General features: G+C 41.6%; 1 protein-coding gene across 7 annotated transcripts in view; it reads right to left on the bottom strand.

Moving 5' to 3' along the window:
* The window catches only part of ERBB4 (erb-b2 receptor tyrosine kinase 4), a 604,652-nt gene that overhangs the window by 110,743 nt on the left and 481,184 nt on the right, over positions 1 to 12,725 (bottom strand). For all 7 annotated transcript variants that reach the window (XM_062602108.1, XM_062602146.1, XM_062602123.1 and 4 more), the window contains 3 exons: positions 10,611 to 10,743; positions 8,493 to 8,615; positions 7,849 to 7,947 (listed from right to left, as the gene is read on the bottom strand). In XM_062602108.1, the coding sequence (XP_062458092.1) occupies positions 7,849 to 7,947; positions 8,493 to 8,615; positions 10,611 to 10,743 (355 nt within the window). The remainder of the gene's footprint in view (positions 1 to 7,848; positions 7,948 to 8,492; positions 8,616 to 10,610; positions 10,744 to 12,725) is intronic.

The raw sequence follows: 12,725 nt of genomic DNA, 5'->3' as shown, positions 1-12,725 counted from the left end.
TATCCATTTGGCACTGAACTAAATCACAGACAAGTGTACTTCAGAAATGATTACCCAGCATATACATGCAGTTTTACAGCTGACTTAAATATCAAGACATTTCTTCTTCAGTCTTCTCCTGAAACCTCATTAGGCTCACCATTAACCTCGAACTAGTGATGGCTTGTTTGGGATGCCTTACAGTAAAGCCTGTGGAAACAGCACCTCTTTTTTATTATCACAGGTCCCATAAAAACCTGCATTTTTTAATCAGTGTGGCAACATTCTGGCATAAGCACTGCCCTTTAGGAACTTAAACATTAATGTATGCCTGTTTTCTATTCCTAATGTGAGCTAGGGTCACAAAGCAAAAACACAAAGCAACATGAAGTTTCTTAAATACAAGCTTCTTAAATTCAGTTTCTTTTATTGGTTAGTCAGCACCAGTGGTCCAATTCTGTGTGCCCAAGTCTTCTATAAAACTGGATATCTGTGTCAGCTTCTCATAACATACCAAGCATTATTCAATAATCTCATCTTCCACCTTGCCAAGTTTTGTCAGTTTCAGTTCTGCATTTTGCATCTGAAAGTCAGAAAGACTCTGCAAAGAATTCCAGTATCCCAGTCACTTCGCTGACATTTAAGGAAGGCTGTTTCTTACTGTTATAGCCCGTCAGCTATAACCTCCACTGCTGCACTCCAGCAGGATCTGTTCCAGCACAGGTAACACCTACCCCTCTGCCTTAAATAAAACCATCCACCGGTTTTGCACAGGAGAAGACGAGCACCTGGAGGCACTATCATGTTGGAAGCTGAGTTCCCCCAAATTACAGTATCCAGTAGATTTTTTTTACTGAAGTGCTAAGATTGCTCTCCTAAAGGCACACATCCAGATACAAAGCATGGAAGTCCTGGGAAAGTACAAATCTGGAGAAAAGCATTCCTGCTCAGAGCCAGACCTGAATGTATAGTATAGGGTGGCAACATGAAGCACAATGCCAAAAACTAGAGACTCATAGTATCATAAGCAACAGAAAACTCATAATGGAAATACAAATCCCAAGAGCTTCTGATTAAGTCTCCCAATTGAACTCTCCTCTATCACTCTTACCACTGCTTCTCTGCCTAATCTTTTTTTTTTTTTTTAGTATTTCCATCTTTTGCCTGTTCAATTTTCCAGGAAAAAGGGACAACTATGGGATCCCAACCTTCATAACAATAACACATACAGCGAAGCAAATAACTTCATGTTTCAGTAATGAAGCTCAAATGTACACTTCAAAGCAACAAGTATCAACCATGTTATTGGTGTACCTCATACCTTTAAAAAGAGGTCATGATGTAAGATGGCATTTTGAAATGTTTCCTTCATATGTACACAGATACATTTTACAGCCAAAACTACATCTTGAGGTTGATTAGGATTTTTAGTGGTTTCCATTAATCCCCAGCTATGTTTTCCAGTGAATAAACTAACACTCCTTCCTGATCTCCCCACTAACAGGTTTAAAAAACCTCATGCAGGGTTTCCAAGTCATAATGCAATACGAACTCTCAGATTTTCTGCCATTGCCCTCAACAAAAAGCTTCTCAATATACTTCTGAACTCATTTAGGAATATCTTATACCAGCAGTCACTCTCTAAAGCATGTGATTCTCCCTTAAACCTGTGGCAGACTTGGAAGAACGAGTCCAGAGGTAAAGTCCTGGCTCTGCAGAATTCACTGGCAAATTCACAGCTCCCGTTGATTTCAATGGGGCTCAGATTTCCCCATCGCCAGCAGCAGGCAAACTCTCTTTCCCTCACTGTATTTTCCAGTTTAGTGTAATGCCTGCAGAACTGTTTCCAAACAGACCGTGCTGGCTGGCTGCGCTTGTACTTCATCCCCTCTGCGTATATAGCTTCTCTGTACAGCCACATGCTCTTGCATATGGAAACCTGACACACACGCACATCTTACCCTTGCATACTGTAGAAGGAAAAATTACTGATGTAAACATATAAAGAGAAAATTACTACTTAGGATGGAACTAACACAAATGTGGCCTTGAAACAGTTAATCTTTGGATGACTCAAAGCAGTCAACCTTCAGTAGTGATCAGATTTCCAGCTTCTGCAGAGGCTGATCACTCTGGGGGCTTGTGCATGGTATGCAGAGCTCTCAAGGACAGCTTGATTTCTGGCATCTCTGGACAAGCTGGAAATTGTAATTGCAATCACAGTGAGCTTCTGTGCCTGGAACTGACAAGCAAACAGTTTCCCCTCCTAAGTGGCTACACTTACAGCGTAAGTGGGAGGAAAGAGGGGACACTGCACAAATGGGAGTCTACAATCAGATGAGTTAGGTCAGCCCTTGCTGCCCAACCCCAGCAACTTCATATGATAGAGAGAAAACCTGTCTGAATCGCAGATGAAGCACACTGCCAGACAGGGCAGCAACACTGCTGTTCATCATCAGCTATTCTTACAGGGATGCCTGGTAGAAGGGAGGATGTTTACAAAAATGACAGCAGAAGAAGATAAGGAAAAAGTCTCACTGCTGCCATAAAGGATTTCATTCGATCCTAAAGCTGCCTTTTAAATGGAGGTTCAAGATTAACTCAGTTGTATTTCTCAGGCAGCCATGCAGCCAGTGGAATGACTCTGGGGCTCCTGGATCCCCACTACTGTTAGCAGCAAAGTCTTCTCAGGCTTTCAGAAGCATCTACACGCATTGTTGAAGAGCTGGGTCAAAACTTGGCTAGGGAGCCGGAAATGTATACAAGGAATTGAAAATAATTTAAGGGACAGGCAAAAATATTTCTCCAGTCACCTACACAGTCCTGTACAGCAGAATCTTCCAAGGAGACTCAGTGTAAATGCATCTGTCAACTGAGAAACTACATCACGGTGTCCACAGGGAGCTCCCCAGGGCTCTGTGAAAGCCATCAGGTGCCAGAGAAAGCAAAAGCTTCAGCTTAGAACCTTCTTACGTCTAACGCCAAATGGTCTTGAGGACTTGGCTTTACTGTAAGACAGACTTGCAGTTTAGGAAAAGCTGTTTCTTTTTGCAGGTCAAGACATCCGACTGCTCTATTAATTCAGTCAATTAGGCAGACATAAAAAAAAAGATGAGGGTATCATTCCCTTATATGCAGCTTTAATCTGTTTGCTGCACACCTGGTGGAGGTCATTGTCACTTACTTCCTTTGCACTTCACTTAACAAATGCTCTCCTGCACAGTGAACACTGCTTCTAGAGACAGCGGGGGACTACAGTAAGTCCAGGCAAAGTCAAGAAACCCCCTAGATCTTAATTATAAAACCATAAAAGAAACCAACTGCCTCGGAAGCTCTCTTACTAGGAAACAAATGAGAATGGGAAATTTATTTCCAACCATAAATCCCAAACCCTTCAGTTTAATTTTTCCCAAGTTAACTTTCTCACCTAGCTAAGCAGCACTGCCTTCTATTATTAGCTTCTGGCCCAGTATCAGCTGACCACCATCAGTCAAGCTGTCTTCATCTCAATGAGCTCAGGGACTCCCAAGGAACTCTGTGTATGCTGACTTGTGCTTGCAGCCTCTAATTATTTTCTAACAGATAATGGAGCATTTAAGTTCAGAGAGGATAGATTAAACTTGCAAGTGGATCAAAACCCTGGACAGATTCACAGCTCACAGGATTACTTCTTGGAAACATCTGAATTTAGAGGGCTACAGAGGAAAGGCCCTCATCAATTGTCTGTTTCCCCATGACAAGTTAGTTTAACTGGGTTTTTTTTCAGCCTCAAAAATGGTTTGTTATGCTTTCCAACTGCAGTGTGACTTTAGAATGTGTTACATTATCAGTCAAGCATCTGGTGTGATGTTAAACCATCCCATCAGGTCAATGGCTACTTGACTTGTTAGACAATCATAACAGCCACACAATTTGAGGCTCAGGAAGGGAAACTGTTTTCACAAGTGAAATTGTAAGCCCCTGTTTTACTATCAAGTATCCTCTTGGCTGCATATTTGCCTTCTTTCCCCACAAAAAGCCTCTTCTCTCCCTAAAACTCAGCACCCTCATATATTCTGCTACCAGCCCTAATGTGAGGACCAGAACACCCTTCTCTCCTGACACCCCGTGGCCACTGCCTAGTCCCCTCCCACACTAGCAAGAACAACTGCACCCTCAATTCAATTTCAGCACCTCCCTGGGGATGATGAAGTGTGACCAGCAAAGGAGGAAAAACTATGCTCCACAACTTAAGCACCTATCCATTTCAACACCCAATGGGAAATTCTTTAGACTGTGAAATTATTACAGAAATAATATATATTCAGACATATGTGCAAAAAAACCAAACCTATATTTTACACACAGTAGCAATAACATTTGCATGGTGAAAACAAACCCACAGAAGTCACAGAATCATGGAATCAAGCAGGTTGGAAAAGCCCTTTAAGCTCATCCAGTCCAACCATTCCCCAGCACTGCCAAGGCCACCACTAACCCATGGCACTGAGACCTCGGCTCCACGGTGTGTGAACACTTGCAGAGACGGTGACTCCAGCGCTGCCCTGGGCAGCCTGTTCCAATGCCTGAGCACCCTGTGGGGAAGGAATTGTTCCTCAGCTTCATCTAAACCTGCCCTGGTGCAGCTTGAGGCCGTTTCCTCTTGTCCCATCCCTTGTTATCTGGGAGAAGAGACTGACCCCACCTCACTACAACCTCCTGTCAGGCAGCTGTAGAGAGTGATAAGGTCCCCCCTGAGCCTTCTCTTCTCCAGACTAACCCACCCCTCCCCTCCCCCCGGTCCCTCAGCCATTCCCACATGTACTTTCTGCTTCTGTCAGCATGGGTTACTTGGTACACTTCAGACTGCATTGTTGTAACGGACACAGACTACTGCAGTGACAAAAACTGAAAGCAGGGAACAGTGTAAAAGAACTAGCTGGGAATGTGTGGAGAAAGCTGGGTAAACAAGATTGCTGCAACTCCCCAAGTCAAAATTCCGAACAGTGAAATAGTACTTTTTGATGATGGTCAATTCACCATCCCCTGATGGAAGGAGGGTGGGAGGTGTTTGGCCATAGCAGGTGCTAACATCATGCATTATATCATTATAGTCATTACAGATCCAGTAGCAGGTGTTCAAGATGCTGAAATGACAGCCCAGTAGTCAAACTGTTGTTCTTTACTCTTCTCGCGTAACATTTAGAAGAATTTCAGGAGCTCACAAAGTACTTTTAGACTTACATTCTGTCAACATTAGAAGTTCTAACCAGAGCCTATGGACAATGCCACTAACATCTGTATCAGCTCTTTCTGTAGACGCTGAAGTGTTCCAAGTACTCTCTCTGTACACAAACCACCGGCTACAGGAGGCTTTGCATTTTCCAGAGCCTCTCTAAAAGTACTGCTAAGTTTTACTTGCAAGTACAAGGACATACACAATTGAGTAAGAAGTAACTGTTGACAAAATACACCTGTACTTGGCAAGTCCAAAATACGGAAGTCAAGGTGTGACTCGTAAATGACCCCAGCTTTCCTCTAACCTCCTCTTCGTATTCACAACCAACATGTCAGACACTTACATAAGAATTAACCCCTACCATGTTCACAATGGCACTTGACCACCTCAATACCTGTAAAAAATCTGATACAGCTGTTTTTAACCAACAGCAACTATTCATAACACTCTTTTACTGGAATCACAACAGATGCATTTTGCTTTCACATGTACGCTTAAATTTTCCTCATAATGCTCTTTCTGGAACAGAGAGGAGCAGTCACATTAAAACCATTGATCATTCTCTTTAAAACAAGGTGGGCTGCTTCAGGGAATAACTGCCTAGCTTAGGAGGTGAGGATGGCAGGAATGTATGAATGATTGTCTGAGCAGCTATTTCAAAAGAATGAAATTAAATCATCTTAGCAGAGGATGTTACAGACCACTGTGCCTATATCAAATGCAGCATGATGCAAAGCATCTTATTTCTCCTATTGTCATTACCAACTAATGATGAAATCCAATTCTTCAGGTTATTATTAACCTCTAAGGACAAAGAAATAACTTTAACTTCTCTCACCTTGTTACAACAAGGTCAGAGCCTAATGAGAAACTGTTAATTTAAAGAGAAACCATTCCTAGTGTGGGTGTACCTTACATAGCTGAACTCCCCCGAGTGTCCATAAAACCTTCCTAATTTCTGAGCCATTTATCAGCTCTTATGATGCGTACACCAGGGGGAAATGTGGTCCAGTGAACTCTGTCAGCTGATCAAGCTGAGCTATGAAACTTCACACAAGTAAATTTGATTCTGACCAAGGATCTTACATGTTCTTTGTAGAGTGCTTCAAGGTTAATCAATACCAGAGGAGGAGATATTACTATTGTTTTGCTATCAGCTCAGGGGTCAGATCCTCAGCTGGTGGGATCCTCCAGCAGCCTTGCACTCTCTGCATATCCACTTCAAAACATGCTGAATAACAGCTCTCCTCTTTCTGCAGCTCTGTCATTAACAATACTCTTGACCATTATTTTTTCCATTAAGCAAACATCTAATACTCTTTATCCCTTTAGTGCAATTCATTCCTTTTGGAGAAGGCCAAAATGCCTTCTTTTTGTGAAATTTGTGCACAATGATTATTTAAGGCCATCAACATAAATGTGCAGTACTCTGTAGAAAAGCAAAGGAAATCCCTCCCTCTGTACAGCCTTTGTTCAATTGCTTAAGAACTCACATGTGGTAATTTGTCTGAAATACCTAATCCACAACTGTTCATTTCTATCCATTTCTAGATGGAAAAATAGACTATAACAGGAGTGCATTCTCCTTGTGGTTTACACTCATTAATGCTAACCAAATTAAGCCTATACACTGAACACATCTTCAAGACTTACAAATCCTATGCAATTTACAAGCTCACAAGAGGGATTTACTAAAAAGTACAAATGTCCATGATTTGTCAAAAAATGTCACTGAATGGGGCATGCACATTCACAGTGTCAGTGAGGCCTGACCTTGACACTGAGCTAAAAAACTGTGTGAACATAGAACATTCAGGAAAATGATGATCTTGACCTCCTATTAATAATATTTCAGATTAGTAAAGCAAACGGCCTTTAAAATCCAGCATTCTCCTCACTGATAGCTTTGCTGCTGCTGACAGCTCCAGACTCAGTGCTTAGTTCTCAGGAACACTGAAGCAGAAGAAAGCTGAGGTTAATTTCTATTTCTGTGAGTTCTGTACCAGTGAAGACTCGCACACATGGTAAGATGCTCCCTTACAACTCCTCCTCTCATTTTTCTCCAGCTTCTCTGCCATGGAAAATAAAATATCTAGCATGAGTCAGAGAAGTTCCAGCCTTCCACTGATGGAACAACTATTAGGAAGAAAACCCCAGGCATCTTAAGGTCCATCACATCTGCATAATAAAAAAACCCAGACCTTCATTACCATGGCACTGACTTTACCCTGGTAGCCCAGGGTTCCAGAAAGAAATTACCTATATGGTGAGCTCTTACAGCTTCAGAAAAGCAGCACTGACCTACCTGCAGCTGAGGTGTAACCTTGGTTGGTTGGTTTTGTTTGTTTGTTTGAATTTGCTGCACTAGAGAATGATATGGATATGCTTTAATACTGAGACAGCTTCTCAAAGACTAAGAGAAGGAGGGAAATACATAAAAAATCTCCACAGCTGAGTTTTTGCAGGGACATGATATTGTAGCACTTATTGAACATCAGCACAATATTGGTCCTCTGTACAAGCCTACCTCTACTATTTAAATGAGGAAAGAAAACAGGCCGAAATTCCTCCTTACAATCTCTGTGGAATACAGAAAGACAGCTCCTCGCCCCACAGGCAACACTCAAAGACACTGATCATTTCTTACTTACATCCATAAACTCCACATTGGCTTTTGGACCAGTGGTCTCATTAAGGATTTTAATAGCCACAGGAATCTTTACAGTTTCTCCCTCAGGGACCCAAATACCCTAGAAAGAAAAAAAAAAAAAAAAGATGACAGAAGACTATTAAAACAACAATCATAAAAACTGCATTCAGAATTACAGTTCCTTTTGATGCATTGTCACATTATGCAGATGAGATCTGAACCTCAGAAATAAGAGCACACAAAGCTCCAAAATAATATATCCCACAAAACAACTTCTTACAGCAAAAGTATACCCTTATGTAAAAGGAAAGATCTTGTGAACGTCCTCATCAGGCCCCCCTGATTTTCTTTTCTACATTCTTAGAGAGTAATGTCAGCACATGAATGATGCACATACTTTTTCCACTGACTACTGATTCTGATGAAATTAAATATCTGGACTTTCTATCTGGATTCTGATGCTAAACTCTCGGAATCCATCAGTAAAGTCTCAAAACTGATTATTACAGGTCATACTCTCACGCAGGAACAGGAGGTTCCTGCACTGACCTAACTCATCTGCTCTACTTAAATGGAAGAAACAAAATGTATTACAGTTTAGCTAATGGCTAATGGGACTCACTGCTGTATAATGAACACTCTTACCTTGTAGACAGTTCCAAAGGCTCCAGAGCCAAGAACCTTGACTCGTTTAAGCTCAGTTTCCTTCAGGATACGAAGCTGTGCTTGGTTAGGTGCTGTGCCACTTGGAGTCAAGGGTTCCACAAGCTATGAAGGAAAATCCAACAGTCTTAAATATTTCAAAACCCATCAGAAGTTTATACTGAAAACAACCAATCCAACTAAGTACTGGACTAAGACAGTGGTGGGGTCTATCGACCACTGATCTGCCAGCTTGAAGAGGGATTTCTCATCTACAAAACCATGAGATGTGGTAAAGAAAATTCTCACTCAACATGCAACAATTTCCATCAGAAATTGCATGATGGGATTATGAACTGGAAATTGAATTGGTATCACAACAACACACCCAAGGACTCCTGCTAATGGAGGCAGTATAAATATTTTCTACATGACAGAAATACAGCATTTATTATCAGGGCACCACATTCTATTTTTGCCCATTTTATTGTCTTTTAACTTGGCCATATTTCTTTTTAATAGACCTGACTTAATGGCTCATCATGTTCCTATTCTGTTTTGGGGAAGGGAACTTCTGTTACACCACACACGAGGAGAGCTGTAAGGAAAAGAAACCTCTTATAGCAGACCATTAATTTGTAACAGCCACTAATTTGCTAAAGGAAAAAGGCACAATTAACCAATTTGCTCAAGATGCCCCAAGAAACTTTTCAAATGAACCACAATGGCACAGTCAGTTAAAAGTGTTCTCACATCTCAACGTTATACTGTCTCTGCCAGAAAAACAGTGCTTCTTTAGAAAGAAATCAAATACACATGGACAGGACAAGTGTCTAAATAAGGAGAAATAGCCTCTTCCTTTACAGGAGAAGGAAACGAATTCAGGGTTACTCCTACTTGAATTGGTTTGAAACCCCCGCAGCATTTCAAAGTTGTCTGTTTCCAAGGCTAAATGCACCATCCTCTGCAGTTTGAGAACTACTCCTATGGCAGAGCATCATGAACTACTGAATTAGCTGACCAGACTAATTAGTTGTGTTTAAAAATACCAGTATCTGGAAATTATCAGGGTAAGAAAACAACAAAACCAAAGAGCAGCAAGTCAGGTTATCACTGAAATAATGTGTGCTGGGCTTTTTTTAGAGTCATTTCTCTTTCCTCCTTCCTACTTTAGATGTCCAGTATTTACACCATGAAAGAAAGGTTTACTGTAAAACAAAGTAGGCAGACTGGCAGCACATGTCTGTATTTTCAGTTTGTGAAGGGTGAAAACAATTTCTGTGCCACTGTCCACCAACACAGGTATGGCAAGGAGAAGCGTTGTGGGGGTCTAAAAAAGTGCTTGTAGAGTTTTATAGAGAATGATCCACAGTTTGTAGAGTTTTATGGAGAATGATCCATGAAAGAATAGGTCTGGTACAGCCTCCAGCTAGAAACAGAAACTTTAGCTGAAGTTATAGTTGCTTGTGTGTTTGTCTCTGGATTCTCCTGATGTAATCTTCATTTTCTAAACCAAAACAACAACTTTCCCACATATTCAGTAGAAGGCCTTGGTCCCTCAGAACTACTGCCAGCTGCAGCTTTTATCCGACCAAATGGAGACTGAGAGCTGGACTTCAAAGCAAATACTTCCCGAATGCTTAAAATAATTTATGCTTAAGAAGGGGCTAGTCCACTGGCAAGGCACTATTGAGCTTTCTATACAGATGAACAGTATTTAGCAAGCAATACAAATTCTACCTAGGTATAAAGATACTCAGACAAACAGACTGAGGATGTTTCCAGGCTCTACGGTGGAGATGAGTGTGAGCAGGACTCTTGGAAAAGCAGCTGCTAATTCTACTGAAGAGCCAGGTTCATCTGACCAATCATCAACTGAAACCAGTTCAGAGAAGGATGGGAATTCAGAAATCTGGTGGAACATGCCTTTGTGATTACGTGGATCTTTTTTTGGTCTTCAGATACCATGTACCAAAAACTACCATCTTCAAATAGCTCCATTCATCCCATCAGTTTAGTCCTGCAGAGGTTAGCAAAAGGTTTTCCTACAGAGGTGAAGAACTGAGCATCTTGAATAGAAAAGCAGAACAGCTCTACCTATATTTTCAAATGCAGCCTCACCTCAGTCTCCAGGAATCTTCGCAGTGCTCTCTTCTTCTTAATGCTTTTGCGCCGAACGTACACAGCAAACGTCAGGCCCAGAATGACGATGATGAAGAGGCCACCAATAACTCCAGCAGCGATCAGAGGGGTTCTAGCAATCAGAATCACAGACTTTATTTTTAGGTAGAGCAAGAGACCAAAGAATGGTTGGGTACATAAACCACAATACTTGGAAGGCCTATTAACTGCCTTATGACCAGGATTTCTAAGTCAGTCCAAACAGGAAGTCAGGGGAAACACATTTACATATGGTACTACTTTTCTATTCTTAATCAATACACCAGTTCTACTTTCTTCAAACCGCCATGCACATGTGAGGAGTCGTGTGGACAAGGAGAGACAACATGCACTTTGATGGCAAACACAAATCTGCAATGGCAAAGTGAGGATACAGGTATCTGCAGTTTTCCTGCAGGAGCTTTAGCTATGCTTACCCTTCGGCTCCATCTAGGTTAACTCATGGGCTGGGGGATTTAGGGGAAAACAGACTACTGAAAAATACCCAAACTACCACTGTCACGTTCCTGTCTGAGTATGGAAGAAGGGAGAGGCCACTTCAAATGTGCCGTTTCATAGACATATCTGGAGGTGTCATATTCATACACCTTACTCAAGTAGAGAGTATTTACATTTAAACAAGACAACTCATGACTAGAACCACACACCCTCCTGTGACTCATTACTATTACACACAACATTTTGGTCAGGAGTTATGATTACACCCATTGGTTTTGCTGTGGCTCTTCAGCACAGCCAAATCCCAGACCAAAAGACTGGTGTGTTGGAGCCAAAAACCTCCTGTGAACAATGCCAAGCAAGGCTCAGCTTTTGCAACAAGACTGTCATCCCTCCACTACTCTTTTCAGCTTTCCAGGCTCTTGAGCAGCATGAGCTACAACTACTACTTTGTTTTTTCCATAGCGATAGGATATAGTAGGCTGGCATCACGGTAGACACTATACAAGCACAAACCAAAAAGACTGTCTCAGAGAGTCACTCTGCCTTAGGTGCCCCACATCTGGAGGTCGCCTACACAGTCAGTGGAGAGAAACAAGCTCTCTCTGAAGAAGTCAAAGCAGTAGGTGCTCTGATGCAGTCTTCTTTCTGCCTGCTTCATCTCTAAAGAGTGGGCAGCAGCCTCCAACCCAGACGCTTACATAAGGCATTTTCACAGCATCCTGACATAAACACACTCACAGCATTTAAAATGTCTCCAACAGCAGCTGGAGAGTAGCTTAAAAGACAGGTACAAACAGACAGCAGGACAACTGCAGACTATAAACGGTGCCAAAACCACTGCCTGGTAGCTACAGGAAACAGGTTAACTACTGTCAAGACTGTGGAAATATCACTGCTATGCTTTAACAGCCTTGGTTATTTCTGAGTGATGATGAAAGATACATTATGGCCTACTAATAAAAGTGTACCACACAGCTACTGAAATTTTAAAGGACTCTCCCACAGAAATAGCAATTTGATTTATCTGACCCTTTATTCTTCTTTTTACATTCTACCACAAAGCAGAGCAGTGGGAAGCAGTACCATCTAACTTGGTTTGCTATATTAAGGTGTCTGCTTACCACTGAGTACCATTTTGAAGCCCATCTCTAAACTGTCCTAACTGTCTGTTGTCACTGCAGTTTGTTTCAGAAAGGTCTTTAAAGCAGACAACCTGGAAACATTTCAGTTAGAAACCAGAAGATATGTTTCTGGAGTGCTCCCAACATGCTCCAACATCTAACTGGCATTAAAGTCCATAGGATTAGACTACAGCTAACCCAAAGAAATACCCCTTGCAGCAAATATAGCCTAGATGTTAGGACCATTATATATTTCATCTTCCAGATCCAATCCTATTGTGTCACTCACTTCACATTAACAGAGACAAAGCCTCATACTCCCACATCTACTTATTAAAGCAGTGTGCTTAAAGCACCACTATTATGTTTGCTCAGGGAAAACACATTAACCTTACACATCACTGTAAGGCCTGTTACAGTTCAAAGACTTTATGATGGAAACTATAAAGCCTGCAAATAAAGAAAGCCGGATGCTGTCCGGCTATGAAACTGA

The sequence above is a fragment of the Pezoporus occidentalis genome, unplaced genomic scaffold (genome assembly GCF_034315485.1).
Source record: "Pezoporus occidentalis ecotype Australia unplaced genomic scaffold, CSIRO_AGI_Poc_V1 ctg118, whole genome shotgun sequence".
NCBI lineage: Eukaryota > Metazoa > Chordata > Aves > Psittaciformes > Psittacidae > Pezoporus > Pezoporus occidentalis.
This window is presented reverse-complemented; position numbering and strand designations above follow the sequence as displayed.